The following is a 25675-nucleotide window of genomic DNA, read 5'->3' as shown; positions in this document are numbered from 1 at the left end:
CACAGTACACAGTTATTTTATTGAAATATTTGAAAAGGCCAGCAATGGAAAAATAGGTTTATCATGAGGAATTTAATGTTTGGTTTACTTAATTGTTAAAAAAGCTGTGTCTATAGGTAATTCTAGCCCATTACAGAATGCACTGTGATCCATGCAACTAATATACTACAGTAGAATAGGCACTGTGTACTATTGCAGTTTTCTCTTATACACAGCTTTCAATGAGTATGACTGACAGATGTGAGAAATTAAACTGCAACACTTTCCAAATCATAACTGTTTATAACATACAAAATTTGCTTGTCTGATTCATGAGGGTTATAAAACACAACATAGTGAAAAATGAAAAACATGGGTTACACACAGCATATGAAGTTGATCTGGCAGTTTTCAAAGTCTACTTTTTTCCTCTTAAAAGAAACCAGACTCTAAGTATGTCACTGGTCATGTAAAATACAAAATCATAGGCCAGGACAGCAAAGGTGACTCTTTCCTGAAATACATGATTAGAGGGGCAAGTCTGTTCATCAGTTAAAAATATGAACAAAAATCACAAATTCTGCCTGCTATATAGTCCAAAAAGATGAAGTCACTTCAGATAAATGTGAAATAAATAAGCAATCCTTGAGGAAGTATGATCCTTGAGTTGAGTCTATTCTACTGAAAATGAATTTCACCTATACACTAGAAGGTCACCATGGTGAACATCTAAGAACAGTATTTTGAATAGGTTTTTGGGAAGCAATGTCTTACTTGCTTTAATATGTACAGGTTATTTACAACAAATTCCCTTTTGGCCTTACAAGTTAAGCCATTTTAGCTGGCTGTTAAGATGCAATTCCTTTTTTCCACACATTACGCAATACTGCAGTTGGAGCTATAATTTAAAATAATCTTAAGCATGAATTACAAATATTAATAAAGTAACTCTGCATATATAAATATTTCTAGCAGAATTTAAAGCATTCAGAATGTACATAAAAGTGGTTTTTTATTTATTTATTTGGTAGGGCCGGATGTGCTTCTTCTCAGATCATCGCTGCTTAAGTAGTGCTTTGTACATGGCAAAACCCAAAACTGCAAACACAGTAGCACCAAAACTTGCTCGGAGCCAGAACGTTGAGCTCTTGAGGTCCGCTTGTGTCACATGCCTGAAATTTAACACACATACAAAACCAGGTTAATTCCATGACGGGAATTCCAGACAGCTTGTGCTAAACTACTCTGCTTTTGGAAATTCATCACTACACTTGTCACAGGCAAACAGCTCACAATTCAGCCTTACAAGCACTTTACAGTCATTTTGCTTTTTTTAAAGCTCAGGATCTGATCTGATCTGCAGCCCTGACCACATCTGATCTCCCTGAAGTCAGAGTGTTAACATGGCTGAGGAGAAATGCAGGACCAGATCATTACTCATGGATGTGGGGAGGGCAGGGTGTCTCCTTTCGGAGTACCAGCAAGCATTAAGGAAAGGAAAACAAAAATAGCTACAAATAATTAATAACTCATAGTGAGAACAATTCTGTCCAGCAAAATCCTTTTTTCTTTCTTTTCTAAATGTTGAGTTTAATATTTCTGCTTTTCCATTAAAAACTTCCCAGTCCTGTTGAATATCTACTTATTCTAGCCCCCTCAAAAAGTTTACTGACAAGTAGCAAGTAATATTTTTCCAAAAGCTAGAATCAAACCATTTTTAAATCCCTTTCTTCCCAGTAGTCACAAGAACAGCAACAGAAACAGTCATCCAACACCAAGCTGAAAGCTAAGAGAGAGTGTGAGTGAAACGAGCAGTGATGATGGCATCAACAGAAAAAGACAGTATGGAGTGACTGTATGACAGAAAAAGTCACATCTCACATGACAGTGGAGACAGGCAATGACCCAACTCTCCCAAATATTGCAAGAAGTCTGTGAACATGCTCAGTTAAGCAAGGCTGACCACCCTCGACAGCAGTCTGAAGTATGACAGCTTACCAGAAAGCAGGAGCTACCATTTAAAACAAGTTATCATAAATGCCATAATTCAAAGCACAGAAGTTCCTAAACAATAGTAAAGTTGATTTTTTTGTTTGTTTGCTTTAGAGATAGAACAGAACTTCACTAGCCTACATATATTAGCCTGTGTTAATCACCACTCAGTGAAGATGCAGAAGGGTTAAGTAAAGGAGCACAGAGATCCTAAGCCCACACAGGAGCTCATAGAGTGAGAACTGCAGAGCTGTAGCTCACAAGCTGTTAACAGAGCAGGAATTGCTACTTGCTATCACAACATACAAAACCAGTTTTGGATATACTTTAGTAGACTTTTGCAGGAGCCATAACAGCCAGATAGTTAATCAGAGTTCTGCCATACCACATGCTGAAGTACAGGCTCTTTGATGCACACACAGCTGCTCTTTAGTCTAAAAAATCCTCATCTTATTCAAGAATGTCTTGCTGGGTTATAGAACAGACCAAATCCAAGAAGTCCTGCAAGCATTAGTTTTTCTACAGCTAGTTTTGACAAAGTCTCTGCAAACTGGATATCAAGTGGCTTGCTGAGGGGAAGAAAGGGAAAAGGCAATGGCAAGGTCACCTGGTTTGGCTGCTGTTACCTGTCTTCAAGCAAACGTGGACCAAGAGATGACTCCATGAAGATGGAATCTTCTACAGAGTGGACGGCGTGCACCTGCTGCATAATCCTGCTCTCCTCGTCTGCTAACAGCATGGCCCCCACCTCAGCTAGGTAGGCTCTTAACCTTTTCACACACATGCACAGTGCAGTTCATTGCATGGCTCAACAACAGCAATCCTCTCAAATCAAAAAGCCCAGAGAATTTCTGATTTATAGCCACCTAGCCCCTGATTCTTGTGCAGTTGTTAAAAACTTAGTGCTTGGGGAAAACCAGAAACAAATTGAGTTTGTGCTTTTAATAAGCTAAGTAAAATGTATGATTTCATGTAGCTAAATGCCATTGCTTTAAGGATAAAGAACCTGTTTAAGAAACTGGATTTCTCTTCCCACTCCATCTCCACAGCCTCAACTTCCATGTGTCCCACAGGCCACTGCAATACCCCTGCACCATATGCACATCAGCCATAAAACTGAGGAGATCTCACTACTGTTGAGAACTCAGAGACTGTATTTTATCACTACAGTGGTAGTTTGGGGTCATTTCTTAGTAAAAGGCTGTGAAATCCTTTTCTTCAGAGCTGTAAATTGTAGAACTAATCTGTGTATGTAAAATGAATCACCTGCAGGTCAAATGATTTACTAGATTACATGACAAGTTCTGCTGGATAGCACACAGTGTTATTCTACTGTTGGATGAGTATTTGTGTTACTACTAACAAGTCTCCAGTTTAATTTGGTTAATTCAAATGCCCAACTATTTGTACAATTTTAAATCCCATCTCTTTAAATATGGAAATCAATGTTTAAATTGCAAATGAATGCTTTTGCATTGCCTCATAAAGCACTATCTCTCACATCTCAGTTTTCTGGTTCTTATCTATAATTTGCCTTGTTTTGCACATGTCTGTATTTAATAGTATGCAAGAAACTTGCTGAGCACGCTTAATCTTTCTAAAACAATTAATATGTTCTCAGCCATTATAAAATCCTCTTGTAATGTCTAAAGGGAGACTAAATTGGCTTTGATCCCTTTTCTAAGCCTAACAATAGCAGACCCTTTCATTTAAATAAAGAACTAATTCAAGACAGGGACTTGAGGTTGTCTTACAACCTCAAGGAAATCTACTCTGAATGTCTCAGCCTGAAAATCCAAAGTTCAAAATGCTTACTGTAATTCAGAACATTATGAATGTCTAACTTCTTTACAACTTTATAAATGTCCAATTTTTCTTCTTTCAATGTTCCTTATACTGTCATAAAATCAATTTTTACAACTTTGATCTCTAATATTGTTTAGCTGCCATTAAAGGAACAAAAAAAAAATCTGAAATAATAAAAAAGGATCAATATTTGTTTCTACTGCTGGTTCTTTGACATGAAGGTGGCTACAATGCACAAAAACCTTTTTCAACACACACTGAAAAATTCTACCTTTTCAAAAAATAACATTCAAACTTAACTTCAGTCTAGTGTGCTTATGAAACTAATTTTCACCAGTGGTGGAAATGACTACTGCCTTGTTAGTAAGAGAGTAACCCTGAATTGGAAAAAATATTCTCTCCAAGGGTAAAACATCTAAACAGATGTGCACTTATACACACAGAGAGTTGTAGTCAGGTATTTGAAACTCTTGCTTATTAATATTAAGAATGATGTTTCAAACTTTCCAGACAGGCTGCTGTGTGTACTTAATCATACAATTAGTTCCATAAATATATGAAAGTCTAGAAATTTTGCCTTTAGCACAAAATTCAGATTTTAGTGCACATTTTGGAGGAAAACAAAAAGGCGTATTTTTATTCAACCTACCCTTAACAGTAGTGAGTCAAGTATCTTGTCACTTGTTGAATAAGATCTTTGAAATCTGAACAGGTTTTTTTTCCAAGAGACTTTAACAACCCACAAGCAGTTTGTCACATGCACTTGCTAAGAAGTTAACTGAGCATGGGTACACACAGAAAACTGCTGAGTTACACATCTGTGCTGACACTTTTCCCAAGGTCAGCAGCAGAATAATTCCCAGGTCTGGGAAGGTTTATCCTTAAATACACAAGTTCAAAAACATTCCTATAGTAACTTCCAAAGCATTTTAAAAGCACAGTGCTGAGGGCAATAGGCTGCTCACATGGCTACTTCACAGCAGAACTCAAAGCAAGTTCATGCAGCAGCCTGCTCTGACAAAGGTTCTTAGCATTAAATATAAGCAACTGAATTCCAAAAGCATCACATAACCTGCACGAGCTGCTGCAGCTTCCCTTCAGGCACATATTTTCCTAGGATGCAAACTAAGTCCAGCAGTTAGAATTTCCCCCCATGCATTAGTCATCTAAAATGTGAAAAGCTCCAAATGCATCTTATTATCCACAAAACCTAAAAATGGATGTAGAATGCCAATTCATTACACTCTGTTTAGAAAGAAATCGGGGGGCACAGCTTTGCAAATTTCTATGCAGTCTGGGGCATTGAACAGCTCAGAGAAGGAGGAAAATAAATTAGCAATTTCTAATGTCATTTAGCAATATCTTAATTTGGGGGACACCTAAGAGTAGAAAGAGATTTCTGCAATTAGATTTAATGGCAATATACAAGTTTTGAAAAAAACCAAAAAACGTACATTGCACAAAGTGAAAGGTAAATCCTGGGTTATACTCTTAGAACTTTACCATTATTACAAAAAAATCACAATAATAATTTATTGTCTTAACTTTGATTTCACAGAAGGAAGGTTGCCACAGAAAGCAAAACCTTACTAATAATTCCTGAAACAACCAGGTTTCATATGGAAGTAGAATTTCACTTCAATTCCACAGTGTTTTAAAAACTTTAGAAGAAAAACATTCTCTGAGAAATCTCCTTGATGAACAACACAATTCTCATGCATTAGCATCATCTTATTTTAAAATGAACTTAACTGATAGAAAAATGCCACTACTGTACAAGCAAAAGGTAACATGGATGATTTGAAGCCAAGGAAAGAAAAAGCCAAAAATCCGAGCTCATCATTAAAGAAAGGGTTAGAATGACTGCTTTTGGTAAAACAATGTAGTAAAAAGAGATTAGGTGTCAGCCAGCCAAATACAAGTGAACACCTAAAGGAAAGAACAAATTAAAACTATGAAAATACTACAGGATATTAGCAAGTCTCATACATGCATGTCCAGTGCTTTGAATGATGTGCCTCCTTCCTTAAAGAACTAATAAATTGTGACCCTGGGCAGTTCAAACAACACAGCAATCTCCAGGCTGAACTTGCCTTTCTGCCAGCCTCGGGGGAACCCCTGAATTTGTCCACAGAAGAGAAACTGAAGGGAGCATGAGCAGGTTTCTCAGTTGCACAGAGGCAATGTTCTTCCTTTAATTACTATGGTGGGAATATTCAAATGTGGTTTCATATTGTGCCTTGGTAACAGTGTTTAGGGGTTACTTAGCAACAAAGGGCACAGGAAGGGGTCCAGTGTGAAAAATCTCCATTTACCTGAAAAGCTTCCACAGCCCAAGGGACTAGGAAGGGATGAGGAGAATAAAGTACTCAGGAGAAACCTCCTTCCCCCATCAGTTATCTAACTTTTGCCCAACTAGCTGACCTAATGGTATGCACTTGTGAAGGCAAAGTTATATAAACTAACTGAATCAGAAAGTCCTTCTTGATCTAAATGCTTTCTCTAATCACACATCATTAGATGTATGATTTTTCTAAGACAAGAAATCCATCTCTACCTTCCTATGACTACAACTGGGAGCTATTTCCTCTTGTTTACAGGTATCCCAGCTCTACCATATGTGCAGTTATGCAGCAGCTCATGTGCTGAATGGTAAATAGCCTGCAGCAAGATGTTTGGTTAGGGAGTTGGTGAGATGAAGTGAGCGTGCTGGAAACCTGGAACAAACCCTAGTGACTGAGAGACAAGGGGATTCTAGCAAATAATTCTTCTTTCAGGAGGGAAGTGTCTATGAGGAATTTTCCTCACCATGAATTACAGACTTTTTAGGCAGCAGTGGATTCCTATGTTTGTTACAGACTCCCTAGTGATAAGGTGTGGAATAACAGCATCCAACTCAATAAAAGATTTCAGTATCCTGAGACCCTGACAGCACTCAGAGGAATGAAGTTCAATGTCTAATGCAGGACTCAAAAAACCCCATACAACAGAGAAACAAATCACAACAGTGAATGCAGCAACCCATACCAGTTCCAAAAAATGAAGATGTGTCAGAGGTGATATCAGCCTCAATAATGAAGAGCTGGGATTTTCTAGTAGTGACTGCTCAATGAAGTTTTAGAGTGACAATATGCAAAGAGATTGCTGTTTCAAAGTATTTCTGTCTATGGGATGACTGCTATAGAAGAGATGCAGCATGAAGAGCTTTACTCATTCAGTCTTTTCCTAAGCTAATGAGTTTTTCACTCTCCCTTGAGTTCTCACTCTGTGGTTAATGCTTGTATCTTGGATTAAAGTGGTATTTGACAAGGAAAATGCTCAATCCTGTAGGTGGGTGTATCAGCAGACCTCCTACATAAGTGTCATTTGCATTAAAAGGAGGCAAACACTCTCACATGGAGCAGCTACATCTGAAACCTGTAACAAGTAATATCCATGGACCAGCAGCATGTCAGGATACCTCAGCCATGGCCTCCAAATAAACACATTTACCATCTAAGCCTCCAAGAAGGCCAAGGAGGATGGAAGCATTGCACTGCAAGAGTTGTTTGGTTTGAACTCCCGTTTGCTGGGGTGTGATGACAAGTGCTGAGATGTTAGTAAATCCTATGTGTCAGAAATTGCCTGCAGGACAAGCTATAGCACTGTTTCCAATGCCGAAAACCAGTTGTCTCTCTTTACCAATTGTTTTCCCAAAAATATCTGTAAATGCAAATGTTTAAGCATTTACCATTTACATGTTGCATGTCATTCAGAGAGGAATTGTATGCTTAAAGATCTGGATTATTTTTTAAGATGCCCACTCTTTGTGTAAACCAAGCATAACACACACACACACCAGAAACTCTATGAACTCCCAAATATCAAATTAGCAATTATAAACATGTAATATGTTACATGATGCTGCTGTAAGTCAAGCTGTACCTTTATGAAAATATCTGTGTAAATGGGATCTAAAAGGCACTACCTCTAATCAATACTAACCAAACCTGTAATGTCCCAAGTGAGAAGCATTACACAGATTTGCAGACACTACTTAATGACTATTAGTAGTTCCCTAAAAACACAGTCCTACTTCCTGCACGGTATTTCTGCAATCACAAAGAGCCTGAATCAATCAACAAAATGGGTAATGTTTCAGAGAAATGGGTAAACTAAGCTCAAAAGAACCTCCAAGTTAAACCAAGTTTGATAATTCTATGACAATTATTAAAGTATTGGCCTATTTAGTGGATATGGAGTGAAAAATCTGCAGTATATATGGTTACCAATTGGTATTCCAAAGACACCCTTTATTTTAAAAGCACACCTGGTACCTAGTAAATAAAGTTAAGGACCTGTTAAGAACTGCAGTGAAGAGTTTGTTCTTTACAGATTGCAGCAAGTCTGAGTTGAGGAAGTTCTGACAGATGCAAAAAGTACACCTGTTGCAGGCGCACATACAGCGTAACCGGGCATGGCTGCGAAAACACACAGAAGGACAGGAGTTGAAATCTTGCTCATCAAATCAGGTGCACATTAGGACTGTGCCACAACCAAGAGAGATTTAGGAATAAAAGGTACATTTGAATGAGTAAGGATAAGAAGAAAAAAATACACTGGGGAAGAAAGGGTACAACTACAGCTGTGCAGAATTGAAGGTTAGAGATTCTGTGTCTTGGACATTTTGGCATCACCACCATATACGGATCTTAACAGCAAAGCAAAAACATGAATGAAAATATTTGATGAATTTATACAAATTGCCATAAAAGGGAAGCATTTAAAGGCTTCTAAGTATGTCTGCACAGCAATAGGTAACACCCCTTTTTCAAAGGAAAGGAAGCCACATTTTCTACCATTTTGAATGCACTCTTTACAGGTTAAGCAATGCCTCTGTTTTTCCCACCCTACCAAACACACATGCTTGAAAACTAAGGGAGAAGCAGGAATATTGATATGACAGACACTTGGTCAGTGCTACACTTAAGTGGTTTCCCAGTATTCCAGTGCTACAAAATGAACACAAGAGAAAAAAAAAAAAACCACAAAACCAAAACTAAAGCTTTACAGATGTAATTCAGTAAATTCAGTTTCAAATAATTAAAAATACCCTCTTATTTTGGCTGAAAGTGACATTAGTTCTATTTATTTTAAAGCAAATGTCAGCTGTCATACTAGACTCCATCTTCTGTAATATTTATGTACTTCATCACCATATTAAAAGCTTCACCCACCAAAAAAAGAGATGCAAAGTGAGTTTAGCAACAGTGAGATGTGTAGTGAAGGAGACTCTGAGCTTACGTATCTTGTACCTCAAGTCCAAAGATATTTATAAAAAAATTCTATTAAAGTGATAATATTTTTTAGATGAATGAACTGAAGCACACAGTAATAAACACCCTGGAAACAAGAAGTACTTTAAGCAGTGCATTGGGGGAACTGTTGTGCACTAAGGTGCCATTGCTTGTAATCAGCTGTCAAGTTGAGCTACCAACAAGGATTACAGTACAACTTACAACTCACTCTCAAAAACATCAAAATATGAAAACTGACATACTTTTTGTATCTCCAATATGGACCAAACAGAATCCTGTCTGTTGGAATTTGCATCATGAGCTGGATGAACTAGGGAATTCTTCAAAACCACCTTAGCAACAATAGCTGAGACTGATTTCTTTGTTGGATATATGCCAAGTTGCTCAATTTGAAACAGTTTAAAGATGCCACTCAGGCCATTCGTGTCTCTCTGTTGCTAAAGCTCGGTGAGGCAGTTCCATCCTGTGGCTAACAATGGCATGCAGTGAGTGGTGCTGTGTGACCATGCACACGGAAAACAGAACAGCTCCAGTACTTACGGATACATTGCCATAGTTGTCAGTTTTACAAAGATATCCTTACTCGGCACATCAGCAGTATTACAAGTAAAGGCTTGGGGTGGAGGCATTTTGTGTTTTTTGCAGAATTCAGCAGGAGAAATACTATATTCCTGTCTAACTTCATGCAAGTCGGACTTGGCAGCTACCACCAAACATGGTATTCTGCTGTCCATGAAGTGCTGCTGCAAATTTAAAGAAAAAAAAAGTGAAAGAAACAGGATATGACACATTCAGCCTGGAACAGGCTGTATTGCACTGGAGGCAGCAGCATTAAGGTATATTCATGGCACTGAAGTCAGGCATTTCTAGAAACAGTCGTTTACATAGAAAAGTAGATGTTTGCTTTGTATGAGTAACAGAAGTGCACCACTGCTAAGGCATCCTGATATATAACCAACACTTAGAAATAAAATGTTTGTTAAGCATTAGAACCAGTGTATAGCTCAGGTAACTGATACCAAATGTTTAGTCAGTAAGAAGAAATATAAATGTAGAGGTTTGTAAATATAAACTCTACAAACCTTAAAAATCCTGGCACAGTACTCAAAGGATTTAGGATTACTGACATCATATACCAGGCAGACAGCATCGCATATGGTCTCAGCATCAGTTAAAAAGTCTGAGTCACTGACATCATGTAGCTGGAAAAAAAGATGGTTGCAGAGGGAGAAAAGCTTGTCACTATGCAGTTAAAGGAATTTTGTAAATTGTCTCATATTTTTTATGGCTTATTTTTACATATCCTTCAAGCTAATGGACTGACAACAGGAACGGTAGGAATTTACCATGCAGCCAGCATATGTGAGCTGTTAACATCACATCTGCAGGCAATCACCGCCTCAACATAAAAAGTGATGTTTACTTTAAAACAAAGACTTAGACACCCACAGAAATGGGCATTCATTCTACAGAGGAAAATCACAGAGCAGGACTAGATCTCAGAAAACAAAGAAACAGGTCATATTATCATAAAGGAGAACTAGAATGGAACAAGCATTAAAGAACTGATTTCTCCCACTGAATACTAATTTTAGCCATTCTAATCACTCTGTGTGACAGATGCTTCTTATTGAATAGGTAGACTGACTTCTGATCATTTATCACATGTTATAATTTGATATGCTGCAGTGTAACCATAAATGGACTACATTTTGTGCAACTCAGGTCAAGGTTTCAAAAGTAACAGATCTGACCAGGTTTGGCTAAGTGATCAACAAAAAAACCCAGCAGTTATTTGGGACAGAAAATAACTGGGAGGAATCCATATTGAGAAGAGAGAATTAAAACTAGTTTGTTATAGAAGGCTCAGAATAATTCACAGAATTTTAACATTAACCAGTCTTAGGCAAGCAATGATGAGGCAGCCTTACCAGCAAGTATTTTTCCTGTCCATATACATAGACTGTATTAATGGCATAGTAAGATTTGTGTTCTGCACGTATTTGCCTCTGTCTCTGAAAAGGCAGAATTTCATGTTAGAGCACAGCAACTTTTCTCTTTAAGTTAGATTTGAACAGCTGGTTTACTCCATTTATTAATTAATTAAAATTACAGTAATCTTTGGGGTTTTTTGCAAGAAAATGCTTAGCTATAATCTACGATGTACAAGTCATTACTGCATGCAATAGCCACTGCCAAAATAGAACAAAACCAGAAAAACCCAAACTTCTCCTTAGTAATTCCGTATTTTCTCTAAGAACTCTACAAACTGAGTAATAACCATTCAAGCTCTTCTGCTGTCTAATCTTAACTCAAAAGCATATATAGGTGAATACAGGCAATATGTTTCTTACTATTAGATTTCTTCCAAGAAGAGCTTGAAGAACTCCACTTTTCCCACAGCCTTTCATTCCAACAACATTGCATCGGAAGACATTTCGCTGAGTCTGTTTTTTCTGGAGGTCTATCTTTTTATCTCTTGTCACTTTTGGAAGAACACAAATATTTTTCACAAGATATAAATGCATGTGAAAACATGAAAATGAACACAAAATGATCTCTCAAAAATATTAAATCAAAGGTTTCACTCAAGCAGAAAGTAAAAGAGAGTAAATTAAAATAGATGAACCATTAAACAATTTACTCTTTAGCATATTTCTAAATTTAAATTTCTGCGTTGTACCAAATTTTTATTACCTGTAATTGCTGATGCTTGAGATTCTTGTTCTGCAAGTATAGAGTACCCTAAATAACCCAGGTACTCCAGGCAACGCTGCACATCCAGGTATGTGGTTAGTCTGGCGGAGGGGACAAAAAGAACTTTCAACTGTCACCATCTGGTACCAATTCTTTATAGAACTGAAACAATCCTTATCTCCTGTCTCCAGACTGAATGATAGAAACATTCCTGGCACTGCAGTACTGAAGGACAAAAGTCCCTGAGAGTACATGGTGATAACTTCACCAGTCTTACTGGTCACCAGAACTCTACGAAGGCAGTACTTGCTGAGGCCTATCAACTCAAAGTGTATTTTCTTAACTCCCCAAATAACATTTTTCTCATTTTCTGTATTTTAAATAGGGAAAAAAACCCCTCACTATTGAGCATCATTTTTCAAACCATCTCTAAGGGGTAGAACAACAGCAGTAACATTTCAACAGGGTTCATAGTGATTTCCACATTTTGAAAGGACACTTCTTCATTGTTAGCACTAAATACGGGCCAAATCTGAACTGAGACCACTGGATGGCTACAAAAACTTGACTGCTTGGATCAGTTTTCCACTAAAAAACTTCTACTCCTTCCAACAGCTTTTAAGAGGAATCTAAAAACACATGATCATATCCAAAGTTCTCAAATACTAAAATGTCCTGTATCACACTTACGTCCACTGCGAGAGAAACCCTTGGTATGTGATCCATCCTCTTTCATTTGTACAAACTGTGTTGTTCACATCAGGTCCCCATGGCATGTAAGGGAAGACTTTGAACAAGTCTTTCAATTCATCAGGAGATAAAGCACAATCTCTATCCTGAAACAGAATATGGTATCAGACATAATTTAATTAGTGTCTATTCTAAACTGGCATTTTCTTGCTGTACACTTGCAAGATTCAGGAAACCAAGCTTATTTCTTTTTAATCATTGTTCTTTCCTTGTTTTTAAATAAGATTAAATGTATGAGCTACTTAAAAACTATTTGGTACTACAGCTATAACTGCCAACTCTCCTTGTAGAAATCATAAGCTACAGGTTAGTTCTGACTCCAGAGGTTAAGCTAAAACCAGTTTCTGAATAAAATGACATCATGATAAAAACATGTTTTTCTTAGTAAAGCTCCTGACAAACCAAGGCTTATAAGTATAAAGACACACACACACATTCAAATTAAATGCTTACCAAATCATGTTTATCAAAAATACTTTGAAGAAACAAGTATGCATGATGATTTAGTTCTGTTGTGCAGTCAGGGGGAATTTTTAGGCTGTTCATTGAAAACAAAAACAGATACAAGAAGCATTAATTGTTCATGAAATACAGAATATTAAAACTCAAAATACATACTTTATGAACTATAACATTTAGTATCTGACTTGGCACTTAACTTTAATAATTTATCTTCACATAGATCAAAGCACATAACTTTTTATTATGAATTCTAAAATGATGAGTGAGTGCCTTTATATGATACATAGCTCTACATATAATCACATTTTTGTTGGTTAACTTTGGTTTTGTACTTTGGTGTTTGGGGTTTCTAACAAAAAAATGATGCAGTTACATTTTTTAATAGAAGAAAAAGATTTGGTCAAACTCTTTTTGAGGATTTTCAATAGGTCTCAAATGCTATGAAAATACCGACAAGTCTTTTAGAATTTAATGCCACATACAATAATCAACTGCTCAGATTTATGTTCTAGTTTTATATTAAGAGTCTCTTCTACCATCTTTCTTATGAAGAAAGAGAAGAGAACATGATTTGGCACAAGGGAGTTCTTCCTTCCTGTTCAGCCACATGAAGGTTTTGGCTGGGTAGTCCTGAAGTAAGGGAGGTACTTGATGTAACAATGTGTTAAATAAACACACTGCAATAACCCTCTCTTCCTGCCAAAGCAGGAGCACACAGCCTAAACTCAAGCTTAGAAAGCTGAAGTGGTACATACGGAGGGAACAGGTACTCTGGTGTAAGCTCCAAGTCATCGTCGTAGCCAAAGCGGCGCAAAACAGTCCAAGTTGTCTCATGCCTTCCTCGCTGAATGAAAAGTGTGTGTAGAAAAAGAAAACCTAAAAATCAAAAATGGTGAAATCTTAAGGCCCTGTAGTGCTCCACCTGCTACAAGTGTTTTCAATAGAATCAGGATCAGACATGGAAACAAAAAAAATCTCAAAATGTACACGATTTTAAACCTCCTGGGTGATAGTACAGCATTATCTACACAGGCTGAACACTCAGAAATCATTACATTTGTAAAAGTGTTCTCCAAGGAACCCTTTCTAACAATCCCCTTGGTTTCCTGTTGTTGTTTGCTTTTTCCAGTGCCAGCATTTTAGAGCTTTAAGAAAATAAATCCAGTATTTCAATACTTTAAAACAGAAAGCTTTAGCCTGGAGAAGCCTGGAGAGGAGTCTCATAGAAGGCTGCTTTTAGTTTTCGTGTATCGAAAAAACTGGGTAGAATTTTTGTTTGGCACTTCCCAGGGCTTAAAGAACACTGAGATATCACTGTTTAGCAAGCTCAGCTCTTGCAGTCTGAAAATCAAGATGGAGATCATATTCCAAAAGACCACCTTTTTCATGTAGAGTGATTATCAACTGTATAAAGACACATCTTTTAAGAGTTAAATAAGACTTACCTTTTAATGTCAATCCATTATCTGCAACTCCATCACTTAGGTTTTTCCTGACTACATTTTTTACATCTTCCAAAGCTTGAGGTGCCAGTGGTGTATTAAAACAAATTCTCTAACACAAAACCCAAAAGTAACATGTTAGGACCACTGGATACTGAGCTGGACAAACAGCATATCCTGTATGAAATACAGTCTTAAACATTCTGATAAGCTAGTAAAGGACAATCCAATTTCTTAGTGGAAATAAACGTGTACAAATCACATCTTATTTTTAAGTACATTAATAGATGATTTAAATGTAAATAGATTATTTAAATTTAATAGATTATTTAAATTTTGCTCCTGAACTCAAACTTGAACAATGGTTAGAAATAAAAATAATTTAATTTCTGTTTCTACAAATCCATTCTTCTATGCTGCACTTAAGACCTAGTATTTTGGTCTGATTCCCTTACAGTTCACCTCCCTATTATTTATTCAAAACTAACCATTTGTTTTATAGAATTACATAGCACCTTTAAACATGGTGGAAAGATAAGCAAGGGAGGTACCTGAAAGAAGTTGAGCTCTGCATCATTGAGAGTACCATCATTATCTTGATCAGAAATTCTAAAAATGCGAGTCAGTGCTTTAATACAGGCAGGTTTCATCTAAGGAATAAAAGGAAGTTCAGCATCTTTCTAGGCTTGAGTATAAAAAGATTACACTGAACGATACCAGGCAACTCAATCACATGGAAACAAACACTAGTCTTCATTTACAGTTTCAGAATGAGACATTCATTCACATGTACACAAAAGTAAAAAGCAAGAGGAAATAAAAATTTATTTAGCAAATTTATATCTATACATTTCAAACAATTATTCCACATTAAATGTTTTTCTATTCAATTATTAGAAGAATCTCAAGCTCTTCACAAGGGGAAGGTGGCACTACTAAGTTATTAAAAAATTAAAATTGAGTTCTCTAAATTCAGTCTTATTGCTATAGAAGAATAACTAAATTCTTAGAGAATTAGTTAGAGAAACAACTAAATATTTTTTCCCCCAAAACATTTTTTGGTGGGAAAAAAAAAATCACCTTAAAATCCCAGTGCTTTGCAAAACTAAATAGGTCTAACACTACAGCCAGCTCACTTCAAACATCAAATACTGAAAACCTTCACAGGGCTCATTCATCTACCAGGCAAAGCATCGAGCATATGGACTATCTCTAGGACAAAAGAACTGCTAGGATACCTTCCAAGTGAAGGAAAACAGACACTGGTAATTCTCTCCCAACAACTACCGTGATGATGGACTCTTCTCTTCACAGAGGTCACATAGATTGCATAGATATTGGTTTTGAAAAACCAAAAAGATTTCAGCACAACAATTTTATCACATTACTAACACATATAGATGATTCTGATGGAAGAAATCAAAACACGGTTATTCTCTGATTCTCTACTTAACAAAGTATTTACAGCTGAAGCAACTTTCCTACTTCCCAGTACTAAATTGATACAATTAGAAATTCTATTTGTATTTGCCCAGAAAATTATTTTAAAAATAAAATACTCCTTCATAATACACTCTGCTAACTACCTGTTACCTAAAAACCAGACTCATCACTTGTTTCTTATCCCTTTTGCCAAAGTTTCACAAGATTCTCAAAAAAAAAATGCTCTTAGATCAGGCCCAGTCTAGAGTGTTTCCCTGAAATAAATGGAGTTCCTGTGAAAAGTACATCCAAAGGAGAATTGAATTGAAGACGTATTTTGGGTCACATTACATTTGGCTCAAAGCCATTAGCAAAGCTCTCATTTTACCCAGCAGTTCACACAGGCAACAAAAACTGTCTTCACTGCTGTGAAGGAAGAGGAAAGACAGGTCAGGTTCATACATCCCAAAACAGCCCCAGTGCTTCTGAGATGTAGTGCCTGGCATTTGGCTGGTAACAGAACACACTAAGAGATGCAAAATCCACTGAAAAGGAAAGGACAGGAAAGTGGTTCACTCCCCCCAGATTATATGCTCTGAGAATCTATGGATAAATACCTCTTTCTCCTCTGGGCAATAAAGAGGACCTGTAGGATGTAGAACAGCTTTCTGTGCATAATAAAATAGCTCAGATATATTCTTCAAGTTTTTGGCTGAACACTGAAAGAGAAATCCTCACATTGATGAGCTAGTTTCTTGACTATTTGTCGATTTCTTCTGAAATTTAAGTAAGCATCAAATTTTTAAAGACTTAGTCCCCTCCTGTCAGTACAGGGCTGGTTTGGAAAAAAGATATCCAGCCCCTCTACCTGTTCAATTAATTAGCAAATGAGGTTTCAGTACAATTTTCTGTCATACAAGAACGTACCAAGAACAGAAATCAAAATGCTCTATCTACTTTGAAGAAAAAAAAAAAAAAAAAAAAAAGAGACATCTCCACACATATTAAATCAATTTTGAATACTTTGCAGACATCTATCTGGCTTAATATTAAATAAAAAACCCTTGATAAAGGGAAGTATGTAAGGAGGCTCTAAATATTAGAATTCAACAGTAACATTTGATTATACAACATTTGATTATACAACATTTGATTATACATTATACAATAGTGTAATCTTCCCTAAAGAAAGATAACATATAAACTCACTATTATAATTACTCATGTTTGAAATATTTAGTTTGGGGAAAAAAAACAAAACAAAACAAAAACAGAATCCCTTTTTCTTCTACAAACTTGTCATACATGCTTGGCAAGAATGTATTTTCTGTTACTTGTTTTAACTTCAGAAAGTCTTGCATACCTCTACACATGTTTCTATCTCTGTATATTGATTCATAATGGGAAGGATAGTTTCCATACTGCTGTACTCCACTAGATCAGACTTGTTTCCAACTAATATAAGAGGCAACCTAAAAACGAAAGAATATTAAGAGCTTTATATACAGATGGATAAAAATATGTATCTTAATTTAGCATTTTTTGTCCCACCAGAAACCACTGTATTATTTTCATGATGTAATTAAATGCCACTGGAGGCAATGGGGAAAAGCTTCTTGTTGATTCTACAAGACCCACACATTTACATGCAATGGTAACTAATCACATTGTTATTACCCAAACCAGCATCAGCAAAAAAGCTATACAGACCATAGAGCCAAAGCCAGTTATACCATAGCAAATATAAACACACCTGGTAAAAGCTGCCCATGAAATTCAAAATAAAGAACATTGCTGGCACATGTAACAGACCTACATACTTCAAATCTCTTGCTGCTTGGACTTCTTATATAAACTTTAAGTTTAGTATTTGATTTCCTTAAACAATTAACATCCTCAACACTGTTCACTGACACCCATCGATGTGCAGCCTAATTCACACTTCTCATCTTTACTTAAGCACCTGCTATCTTTGTCTGTCCTTTCATTGATGAGAGGAATCCATCGACTTGTTACCTAAAGTGGGATTAAAAACAGACATGAAAAATACATATTCAAATTAAGTGTGACTGAACTGTGCACAAGTTTCACTACAACTGCCACTGCCTCTTTCCCAAAAAGGCACATACTGACCCACAAAGGAGGAAACAAAAATTGGAGCCGATTAATGAACAACTTTCTCAGACATGTGAAATTACTAAAAACTCCTATGTGGAAATGGAGCAGAAGCAAACCCACATCTGTTCATTCTTTTAACAACTGACCTCAAACTCCATCTCAGGCATTTCAAATGTCTAATCCAGATTTCAGCTTGACATCAGCTAACAGCCCACAAGTTACATCTTAATAATGAGATAGAATGTGTTACTGTACCTTATCAATAGAATTCTTGTTGTTAACAGCATAGACTATACAAATCACATTTGCCTGAAATTAAGAGAAAGGAAAGGCATGGAATTCCACTGCTCAGAAACTCTTGAGCAACACAGACAATTAAAGACCATACATAACAACATCAGAGTAAACTCTCTATAGAACTCTGTTCCAGGCTTGTTTAAGCTATCTGAAACCTGAACAACAAGACTAAAACAACTTATATGGTGAGAAGTGCCAAAAAGCTTGTCTTGCAGTGACAGTCACAGCTTGTGCCTGCAGAGACCTCTGCCACCAGGAAATCCAAACTGAAGAGTCAGAATGTGCAGCCTCCACTGAAGCACCAAACTAAATGCCAGAAGTGGAACACAACACCATGACAGACTGTGCAGAAAATGTGTAAAGGTGCTCAGAAAGAACTGAAAATAGGATTCAGAAGGGATGACAAAGTCACCAAGAAGCCTGTGCTATTCATAAATGCAATAGCACCATGTGACAGAAAGAAGTAAAATGGATGTCTTCAGGGTAGAATTATTCATACAAAACTGGCTTGCTGATTAAAGGTTTTAAGTTCTGTCCTTTCAATTTGAAGGACAAAGCTTAAGCTCAATTCACCAATACAGTGCCAGTATCTTTCTTTAAGATTTCTTAAATAGAAATAGTTTCCTATAGCACAAGTCACAAAACAAAATAGAAAATGCCAGGCAAGAAAGGTTTTTTCCTTCAATTCAGTTTGAATCTAATCAGTTTGCATCTAATGCTGAGAACTTCAAAGGAAAAGACTTTTTCCTAAACTAGTTTCTGGCAAACACTAAAATACACTTACCTGTGATATTTCATGATAAAGCTGCTCATCACTTTGCTCTGCTTCTGCATTTGATAGAAGAAGTTATTCATTAATACTAAAATTTTTGCAAACAAAAAAAAAACTTCTGAAACTGAACTCGGGTATTTCAAAACGCTCATGAGGCAGCTTTGTCAAAGCCTTGTTATTTAAACTTCTTTTTATAAAATACTCTAATGAGTGCTCCTTCCAAAACAATAATTAAATTGGTCCATTAATTTGTAAGACAGAAACAGTCTGTTGCACATCTATTTTTACAGCTATTTTGAAGAGGAATAATTGCATTTGTAGAGAGGTTCTCTTTGGAGCAAGTCATAGTCTGCATCCTTCTACATTTTTCAACAGCCTCTTCCTGCTATAATGTAAATTTTTACATCAGAATATTACATATGCTGATTTTATTAAAGTGGTGATGATTTTTATAGTGAGACCAAGCTTCTGTTAACTGAATCTATGAAAAATCCATTCAATAGAAAGAAAAAACTCACTCCACATAAATTTAAGATCAAGTTCAACAATAAAAATTATTTCTTTTTCCAGGTGGTTAAACACATCAGAGACATTTCCTCAGCAGTGATGGGAGAGAGAAGACAGGAAGGCACCTGCTAACATGGCATAATTCTTGGCTTGCACTGTAAATGGCAGAAAAGTTCTCCTAGCTGTGCAACAGCTGCACAGATTTTTGATAGCACATGAACCTTCATAATCAACCTATTTATCTATTCAGTGATAAGATTAAAAGACAAGAAAAAAATACAAAAGAGTAAACTGACCCAAAATTATGAAGTGTCCTAACTTAGAAATTCAGAGAGTCTCTACTTTACTCCAGGCTTCTCCCACCTGTAGCTCTGGTCCCAGACCTGTCTGTGACAGGGGCTGTTGAGTCAGACAAACAATTCCACACCGAATCAGGGAGAGTACTGAGCAGTCCCTACCTGAATAATCCACTATGTGGGTTGGCACTCTTTCAGGAGTGACATCGGCTGGAATGGTGATTTCTTCAGCTCGGGGTGGAACCTGGGGTTGGAAGGAACACCAAGAAAGAGCCTTTAAAGATAATCCAGATGGTGAAAAAAGTCATATACTATAATACAGCCACCATTTAGTCAGCTTTAAACAGCGCAACTACTATTAGTTGTCCAAGTTGTTTAGTTATTCAAGTACTTTCAGTTTTTATTTGTTTGGTTTTCTTTCTTTCAGAGTACTGAAGTCACTGCTACCTTCTCATTTTTTACCTGTCTAGTTACTGCACACAGAACTTCCAGCATGCTTTGCAGAAAAGCAATGCTGTTAAGGATACATTTGATGATTACATCTGTAAAACTCAAACCCACTCTATCCAACACCTAAACAAGCACAACAGACAAAATACAAGTCTCAATCTTTTCAATTTTTACACAATTGTAACCTGACAATGTCCTTGCTTCTGACAGTGCTAAACATTAAATCCAGAAAATCCTGCAATACTAAAAAAAACTAATTCTGAAAAATGCTGTTAACTCTGATAGCCCCTTTTTTCAAAGAACACTAATCCATATTTGGAACAATCAAATTAAACCTAATTTTAATGAAAATCTTCTGCACGTCTATTTCTTGCCTTTCACCTGTTGACAGTGAACTCTCATGATACTTTACTTTTAGTAAAATAAGGGAAAAAGAAAAGTCAATCACCACAAGAATGTCTCTCTGTAAAGCTTCAGGCTCTGCTCAGATCTTCCTCAAGAGTGATCGCTGATAAGCCCCTGTACATTAAATACTATTTCCAAGCCTGAATGGCCTTTTAGACCCCATAATGTTGCTCTGATCTCCCTGACTGGCCTGAGGAACTGGGCAGGTCTCTTTCAGCAGCTTTTATAGGATGCAGTGTTTTTACAAAAGCTTTTTTCTGTAATTTCCGCGAGATCTTGTGTTAGGTATAAATTACACTTTTTCTCTACACATGAATTCAGATAAATATTCTCAATTATACTGCAGGAAGAGGTGAGAAATGAACAGAGGACTACAACTCACTAAATACAGTAAGAAGCAACTTGCCAAAGGAACTGCAGCTCCTTTTTAACTGCAAGGTTAGGAACTAAAATCAATTGTATTAACAAAATTCAGTTATGTTTACAATCCAATCTTGACTACTGAACTGTGGTAACTACTGATTTGCATTAAACCCAGAGCAGAGTAGATTCAAAGAGCAGCACATGATGTCTATTTTAAGACCTGTGATCAGAAGAAATAAACATCCATGTTTATATGTAAAAAGCTTAACCATTTGCAGCAGCTGTGGTTCTTTTTATGGTACAAAGAAAACTATGTGCTGCTTTTTCAAAGGAATAATATGTAGAAGTAACTTTTTCTGCAGTTTTTACTTCAAGAGTCAATAAAACATTCTTCAAAGACAGATGTAAAGGCAGCGCCTTGCTTAGTTACAAAAAATGGCTAAGTATAAATTATACAATGTGACTTTTAATCCTCATTCTCTATAATTTTGCAATCTAATTGCTCTTTAAATGCAGTACCCCCCCAAAAATAATTGATGGCCTTGTCTCTTTCAGCACCTTCCCATTTATGTGTGTCTCATATAGAAATATGCTGACAGTCTGGACCAATTACAGCTCCTTAAACAGCCTACCATTCATCACACATAAAACAATTAGTTTAATTAACAATATGAAAAATAAGAAGGGAACTTAGACAAAAGTTAAATTTCTAAGCTTCATGCAGAGATAGATTTAAACTAACCTACATCAGTCTTCCTGAAGTCATCTTTGCCATTTTAAAGACTTCATTTTGTTTTTAAACATTACTTTAGAGCAGAGTCTATTAACTTAGTACATGACAGGATAGAAATAAAACTTAGAAAACAAATAAATGTCCTCTACCTCTTCTGGGAATTCCTCGCTGACAAGAGACATAATTAGTGATGTCTTCCCAACTCTGGCTGCAAAAGCATTAAAAACAGGTATTAGATAATTTGTTTTGTTACACTTAACAGTTGACCCAATCTTAAAATGGGAAGATATTAGAAACATTTTCTAATTCAGCACATTAAAAGCTTTTAAGCTATTATTTAAACATATTAAATATGGACAACACTAATTCTCTCATAATTCTTTTATTGCAAAAACTTTGGCTCCATCTCCCATTTCTGCATTTCCTCCAGAAAAGAAGTGAATTCTGCTCTGCCTTACACAGAAGAATTGCCAGGTTTTAACCTTAACATACATAAGAACACTTAAACAAATAATCAAAACAAACTAGAAATGTTTTAAGACAACTTCAGAAATACAAAGAACACAAACAGAAAAGTATTCAGAAATTAACTGTTTTTACAGAATTCTTGAGATTATGATTGCATTCAGTCCTAAAATCCCAAGGATGAGAGCTGGACAAGAGGACACAAACTAAGTCTGCAGTACTTTGATTACTTCTAAAGTGCAAGAGCTTAATCCCTTTATACAAATGAGCTGTCCCCCACTACAAGTGAAAAATACCCCAAACCACCAACTCTTCTAAAGTCAGTTTTCTTAATCCAAGATGATAATCTCGGCTTCAGTACCCAGAACCATTCAATCAAATAAATGACTTCATTTACCAAAGTTCAGACTTCTTATATCACAACTTAGTTGCTGGTTTTGGCAAGCTCTAATGTGACCATTTAAAACCAAGAGTTGGTAACTTCTCTCAGGGGTCCACTCTCTCTAAAACCTTTCATCTATGAATTTTCTGGTCCTCTGGAAGCCTTAAGACTACTACTGCTTTATTTGGTTTTCAGACATTTAAAAACCAACATGTTCATATTCAAATATCCTTTGCGACTGTCCATTTCCAACACCTCTCCGTTCAAGCAAAACTCAGTTTCACCCTGGTTGTACCAGCACCTCTGGCAGCAGAAATGTGTTACCAGCCAAGGCACTGCCCACCACCAGTCAGAGCCTGTGTCACTGCTCCTGCTGAAACCAACAGAAAATCTCACTGGGGACAGAAGGTGTTCAGCTGATATCACTGCATTTACACTTCTCTATGTAACTACAGAATTCTGAATATGGAAGATGAAGAGGTGTGATTGTACCACTGGTTGATTTTGTGCAGGAACTGGTGTTACTGAACTGATGATCCAGTCAGAGTATACTCAACTTATCTAGGTCTATTTTTGGTACAGAAACATGTTCTGACATCCAGAAATAAAACCTTCTCTTTAACTTACCATGATGAGTAGTTGTAACAGAATTATGAAAAGAGAAGAAAAGCTGTTCTGGGGAGGAAGATTTCTGTTTTCCTTACAGAGAACAGCTGTAAACTTTTCTCCCATGGTCCCCCCTGCAGAGCAGCAGGTTGCAGGTTTCCCAACAGCAATGCAGTTGTGTTTCCATCAAAGATACTGAAAAATCCTAACTGAAACTGCCAGGCATCCTCCTGCATCAACTCCATCTTAATTTTCATCCTGATAGAATCAAAAGAGTCTCAAAAGCTCTCCTATTTCCGCAGGAAAAAAATATGAGTACTTTCCTTATAGGTAAGTAAAGTTGCTAATTAGTGAAAATAGTGATATATGTTTTGCACCTGACCAAGACAGTTCTAACTTCAAACAGTGGCAGAACTAATTTTGCAGATATAGAAACCCTCTTCTTATGTCTGAAAATAGAAGATTATGTATTGCTGGTGAGTAAATGTTCAGTATTTAGAAGCTCTTGATACACTTTCTAGTGTCCTTGGGTTTTATGACAATCCATAGGTTCTAGTGTAGAGATTTGGGTTACTTTGTTCAAATCTAGGTCAACCCTCTGTCTTGCCCAATCTGTTCACAGTCTTAGAAATAACAGCCTAAACAGTATCAGCTGACTGGGATGAAGAAAAGCAGCACAGCACTTTATGATAGTTAGTCTTTTTCCTCATATATAAGTCTTGTACATCATGCTGCATAACATGCTGAACATATTCTGAAAATTACTGGCTATTAAAAGTTGATGTTTGCATAGGAGGACTAAGCCAACTTAAAGCTAAACTGTGGACCACTGGGGATGAAAAAGGCTGAGTTTTAGAACAGGCTTACAATAAAGAGTTCTCAGCATATTTCAGATTCTGAACCTGATGCTCTGCTGTTGCCATCTAAAATGTTTTATATAGTCTGGATTCATTTGTGGTTTCAGACTAATAAATATACACGAGACACATACACAAAGCAGGACTGGCACTGTAACTGACAAGTTTTATCAATTTGTAAAACAAATTTCTCCCTCCTCCTCACTAGAAGTCAAACAGAAGTGCAACATAGAGATGCTCACAATCTCTGATGTGTGCCATGTACTACACATTGCTGTATTTAAGAAACCTGTATTTTTAATATTCCCATTTGGACACACTGTGAACCTTGTTCTCAAAACAAAGTACCTGTTACACCTGTGCTGAAACCACTGCACCAGCCAGCCCAAAACACAGCCTTGCCAAAGACAATGAGGTAAATCAGGCATGTATTCTAAAGAGGAATTAAACTGTGTATTCAAAGGCACAATTCCCAAACACAGTCATGCAAAACTAACCAAATACAATCTTAATGAGTTAGCTCTTCCTGCACAGTGACAGCTCCCTCAGGATTCCTCTCTAGAAGAGTCACAGAGAGCCTTCCCATGCAGTACAGACAGAGCACTATAAAACAACAGCAGAAACTGCACTGTAAATATATATGGGGCATTCAATCCTCAGGAAAGCTTTGTTAGAAGTACCACACTCTTAGTATAACTAGGTAATTTTACTAATAACACTTGGCAATTACTGTGTATTCTTTCCCCTCGAGGAACTTAAGCTCGCTGTGCAAACAGAACCTCCTCTCTGCTATTTACACCTGTGAGAAGCTGAGCCCCTGCAAACCTCATCAATTATTTGACTACCTAAGCGTGAACTTCAGGACACAATTTTAGGAATACATGAAAAAATCCAGACCCACAGTACTTCTCTGTCATGCACCTTCGTGTGTGCTGTTTATCCAAGGTCACACAAAGTTAAAAGCAAAAAAAAGGGATCTGGACTCCCTGGCCCTGTGCTGGCCACAAACCCACAACACCCGACCTATAACCACTGGGAGCACATCAGGCCACTGATTTCCAAAGCCAGTAAATGGGAAACGTGTGATTTTCACACGGGGAAAAAAAGAAAAAAAAAATAAATAAAAAAGAAATAAAAGAAAAAGAAAACCAAAAGTTTAAACATGCCGTGGCCAAACACCGGGCAGGAATTTCACGCCGGTGTCATCTCCAGGGACATCCAAGCCGCTCAGTGCCACCAAGCGCCGGCCGTGCAGGGGCCCGGAGCAGGGAGCCCAGGGGCTCAGGCCGCGCTCACGGCGAGCCCGCCCGGGCCGGGCTGAGCCTCGCAGCACCGCGGCGATGTGACAGCCGGCGGCCCCCTGACTTCCCCGGCCCTCCTGCCTCGGCACTCACGTTCTCCCACCAGCAGGATCCGCACGTCCTTCTTCATGGCCGCGCTCGCTGCCGCCGGCCCGGGGCCGCTCCGGCGGGCGGGGCGGCGGCGCCGCTGCGGCCTGCGCTGCCGGCCCCTCGCGGAACGCGGCGGGCGCGGACGGCGGCTCGCGAGGGACCCGCCGCGGCGGCTGCGCGGGGCGG

General features: G+C 37.4%; 1 protein-coding gene across 5 annotated transcripts; it reads right to left on the bottom strand.

The window, feature by feature from the left end:
- Positions 1 to 25593, bottom strand: RHOT1 (ras homolog family member T1). Of its 5 annotated transcripts, XM_021537703.2 has the most exons (21): positions 25493 to 25593; positions 21938 to 21996; positions 20000 to 20081; positions 19047 to 19090; positions 18221 to 18274; positions 17811 to 17863; positions 17211 to 17319; positions 16465 to 16566; positions 14977 to 15075; positions 14429 to 14537; positions 13739 to 13859; positions 12975 to 13059; positions 12462 to 12607; positions 11772 to 11872; positions 11429 to 11559; positions 11006 to 11089; positions 10157 to 10276; positions 9615 to 9817; positions 8115 to 8237; positions 2598 to 2741; positions 1 to 1151 (listed from the first exon to the last, which is right to left on the bottom strand). In XM_021537703.2, the coding sequence occupies exons 1-21, from the start codon at positions 25527 to 25529 to the stop codon at positions 1034 to 1036; spliced, it is 2124 nt and encodes a 707-aa protein (XP_021393378.1). In that variant the 5' UTR covers positions 25530 to 25593; the 3' UTR covers positions 1 to 1033. The 5 variants fall into 5 exon arrangements, with proteins under 5 accessions (XP_021393378.1, XP_021393387.1, XP_021393395.1 ...); XM_021537712.3 differs by lacking the exon at positions 2598 to 2741; XM_021537720.2 differs by lacking the exons at positions 2598 to 2741; positions 8115 to 8237.
- Positions 25594 to 25675: the final 82 nt, after the last annotated feature.

Source organism: Lonchura striata, chromosome 19, assembly GCF_046129695.1.
Source record: "Lonchura striata isolate bLonStr1 chromosome 19, bLonStr1.mat, whole genome shotgun sequence".
Classification (NCBI taxonomy): domain Eukaryota; kingdom Metazoa; phylum Chordata; class Aves; order Passeriformes; family Estrildidae; genus Lonchura; species Lonchura striata.
The sequence above is the reverse complement of the archived record's forward strand: the minus strand, read 5'-3'. Positions and strand labels throughout refer to the sequence as shown.

Coding starts and splice junctions, on each gene's coding strand:
- RHOT1 (XM_021537703.2), bottom strand. CDS start 25,529: ATGAAGAAGGACGTGCGGATCCTGCTGGTGGGAGAAC. Junction 11,560..11,771: donor TCAAGCATCAGCAATTACAG/GTAATAAAAATT, acceptor TTCTTCCAAAAG/TGACAAGAGATAAAAAGATA. Junction 9,818..10,156: donor ACTGTGCCAGGATTTTTAAG/GTTTGTAGAGTT, acceptor TTAAATTTGCAG/CAGCACTTCATGGACAGCAG.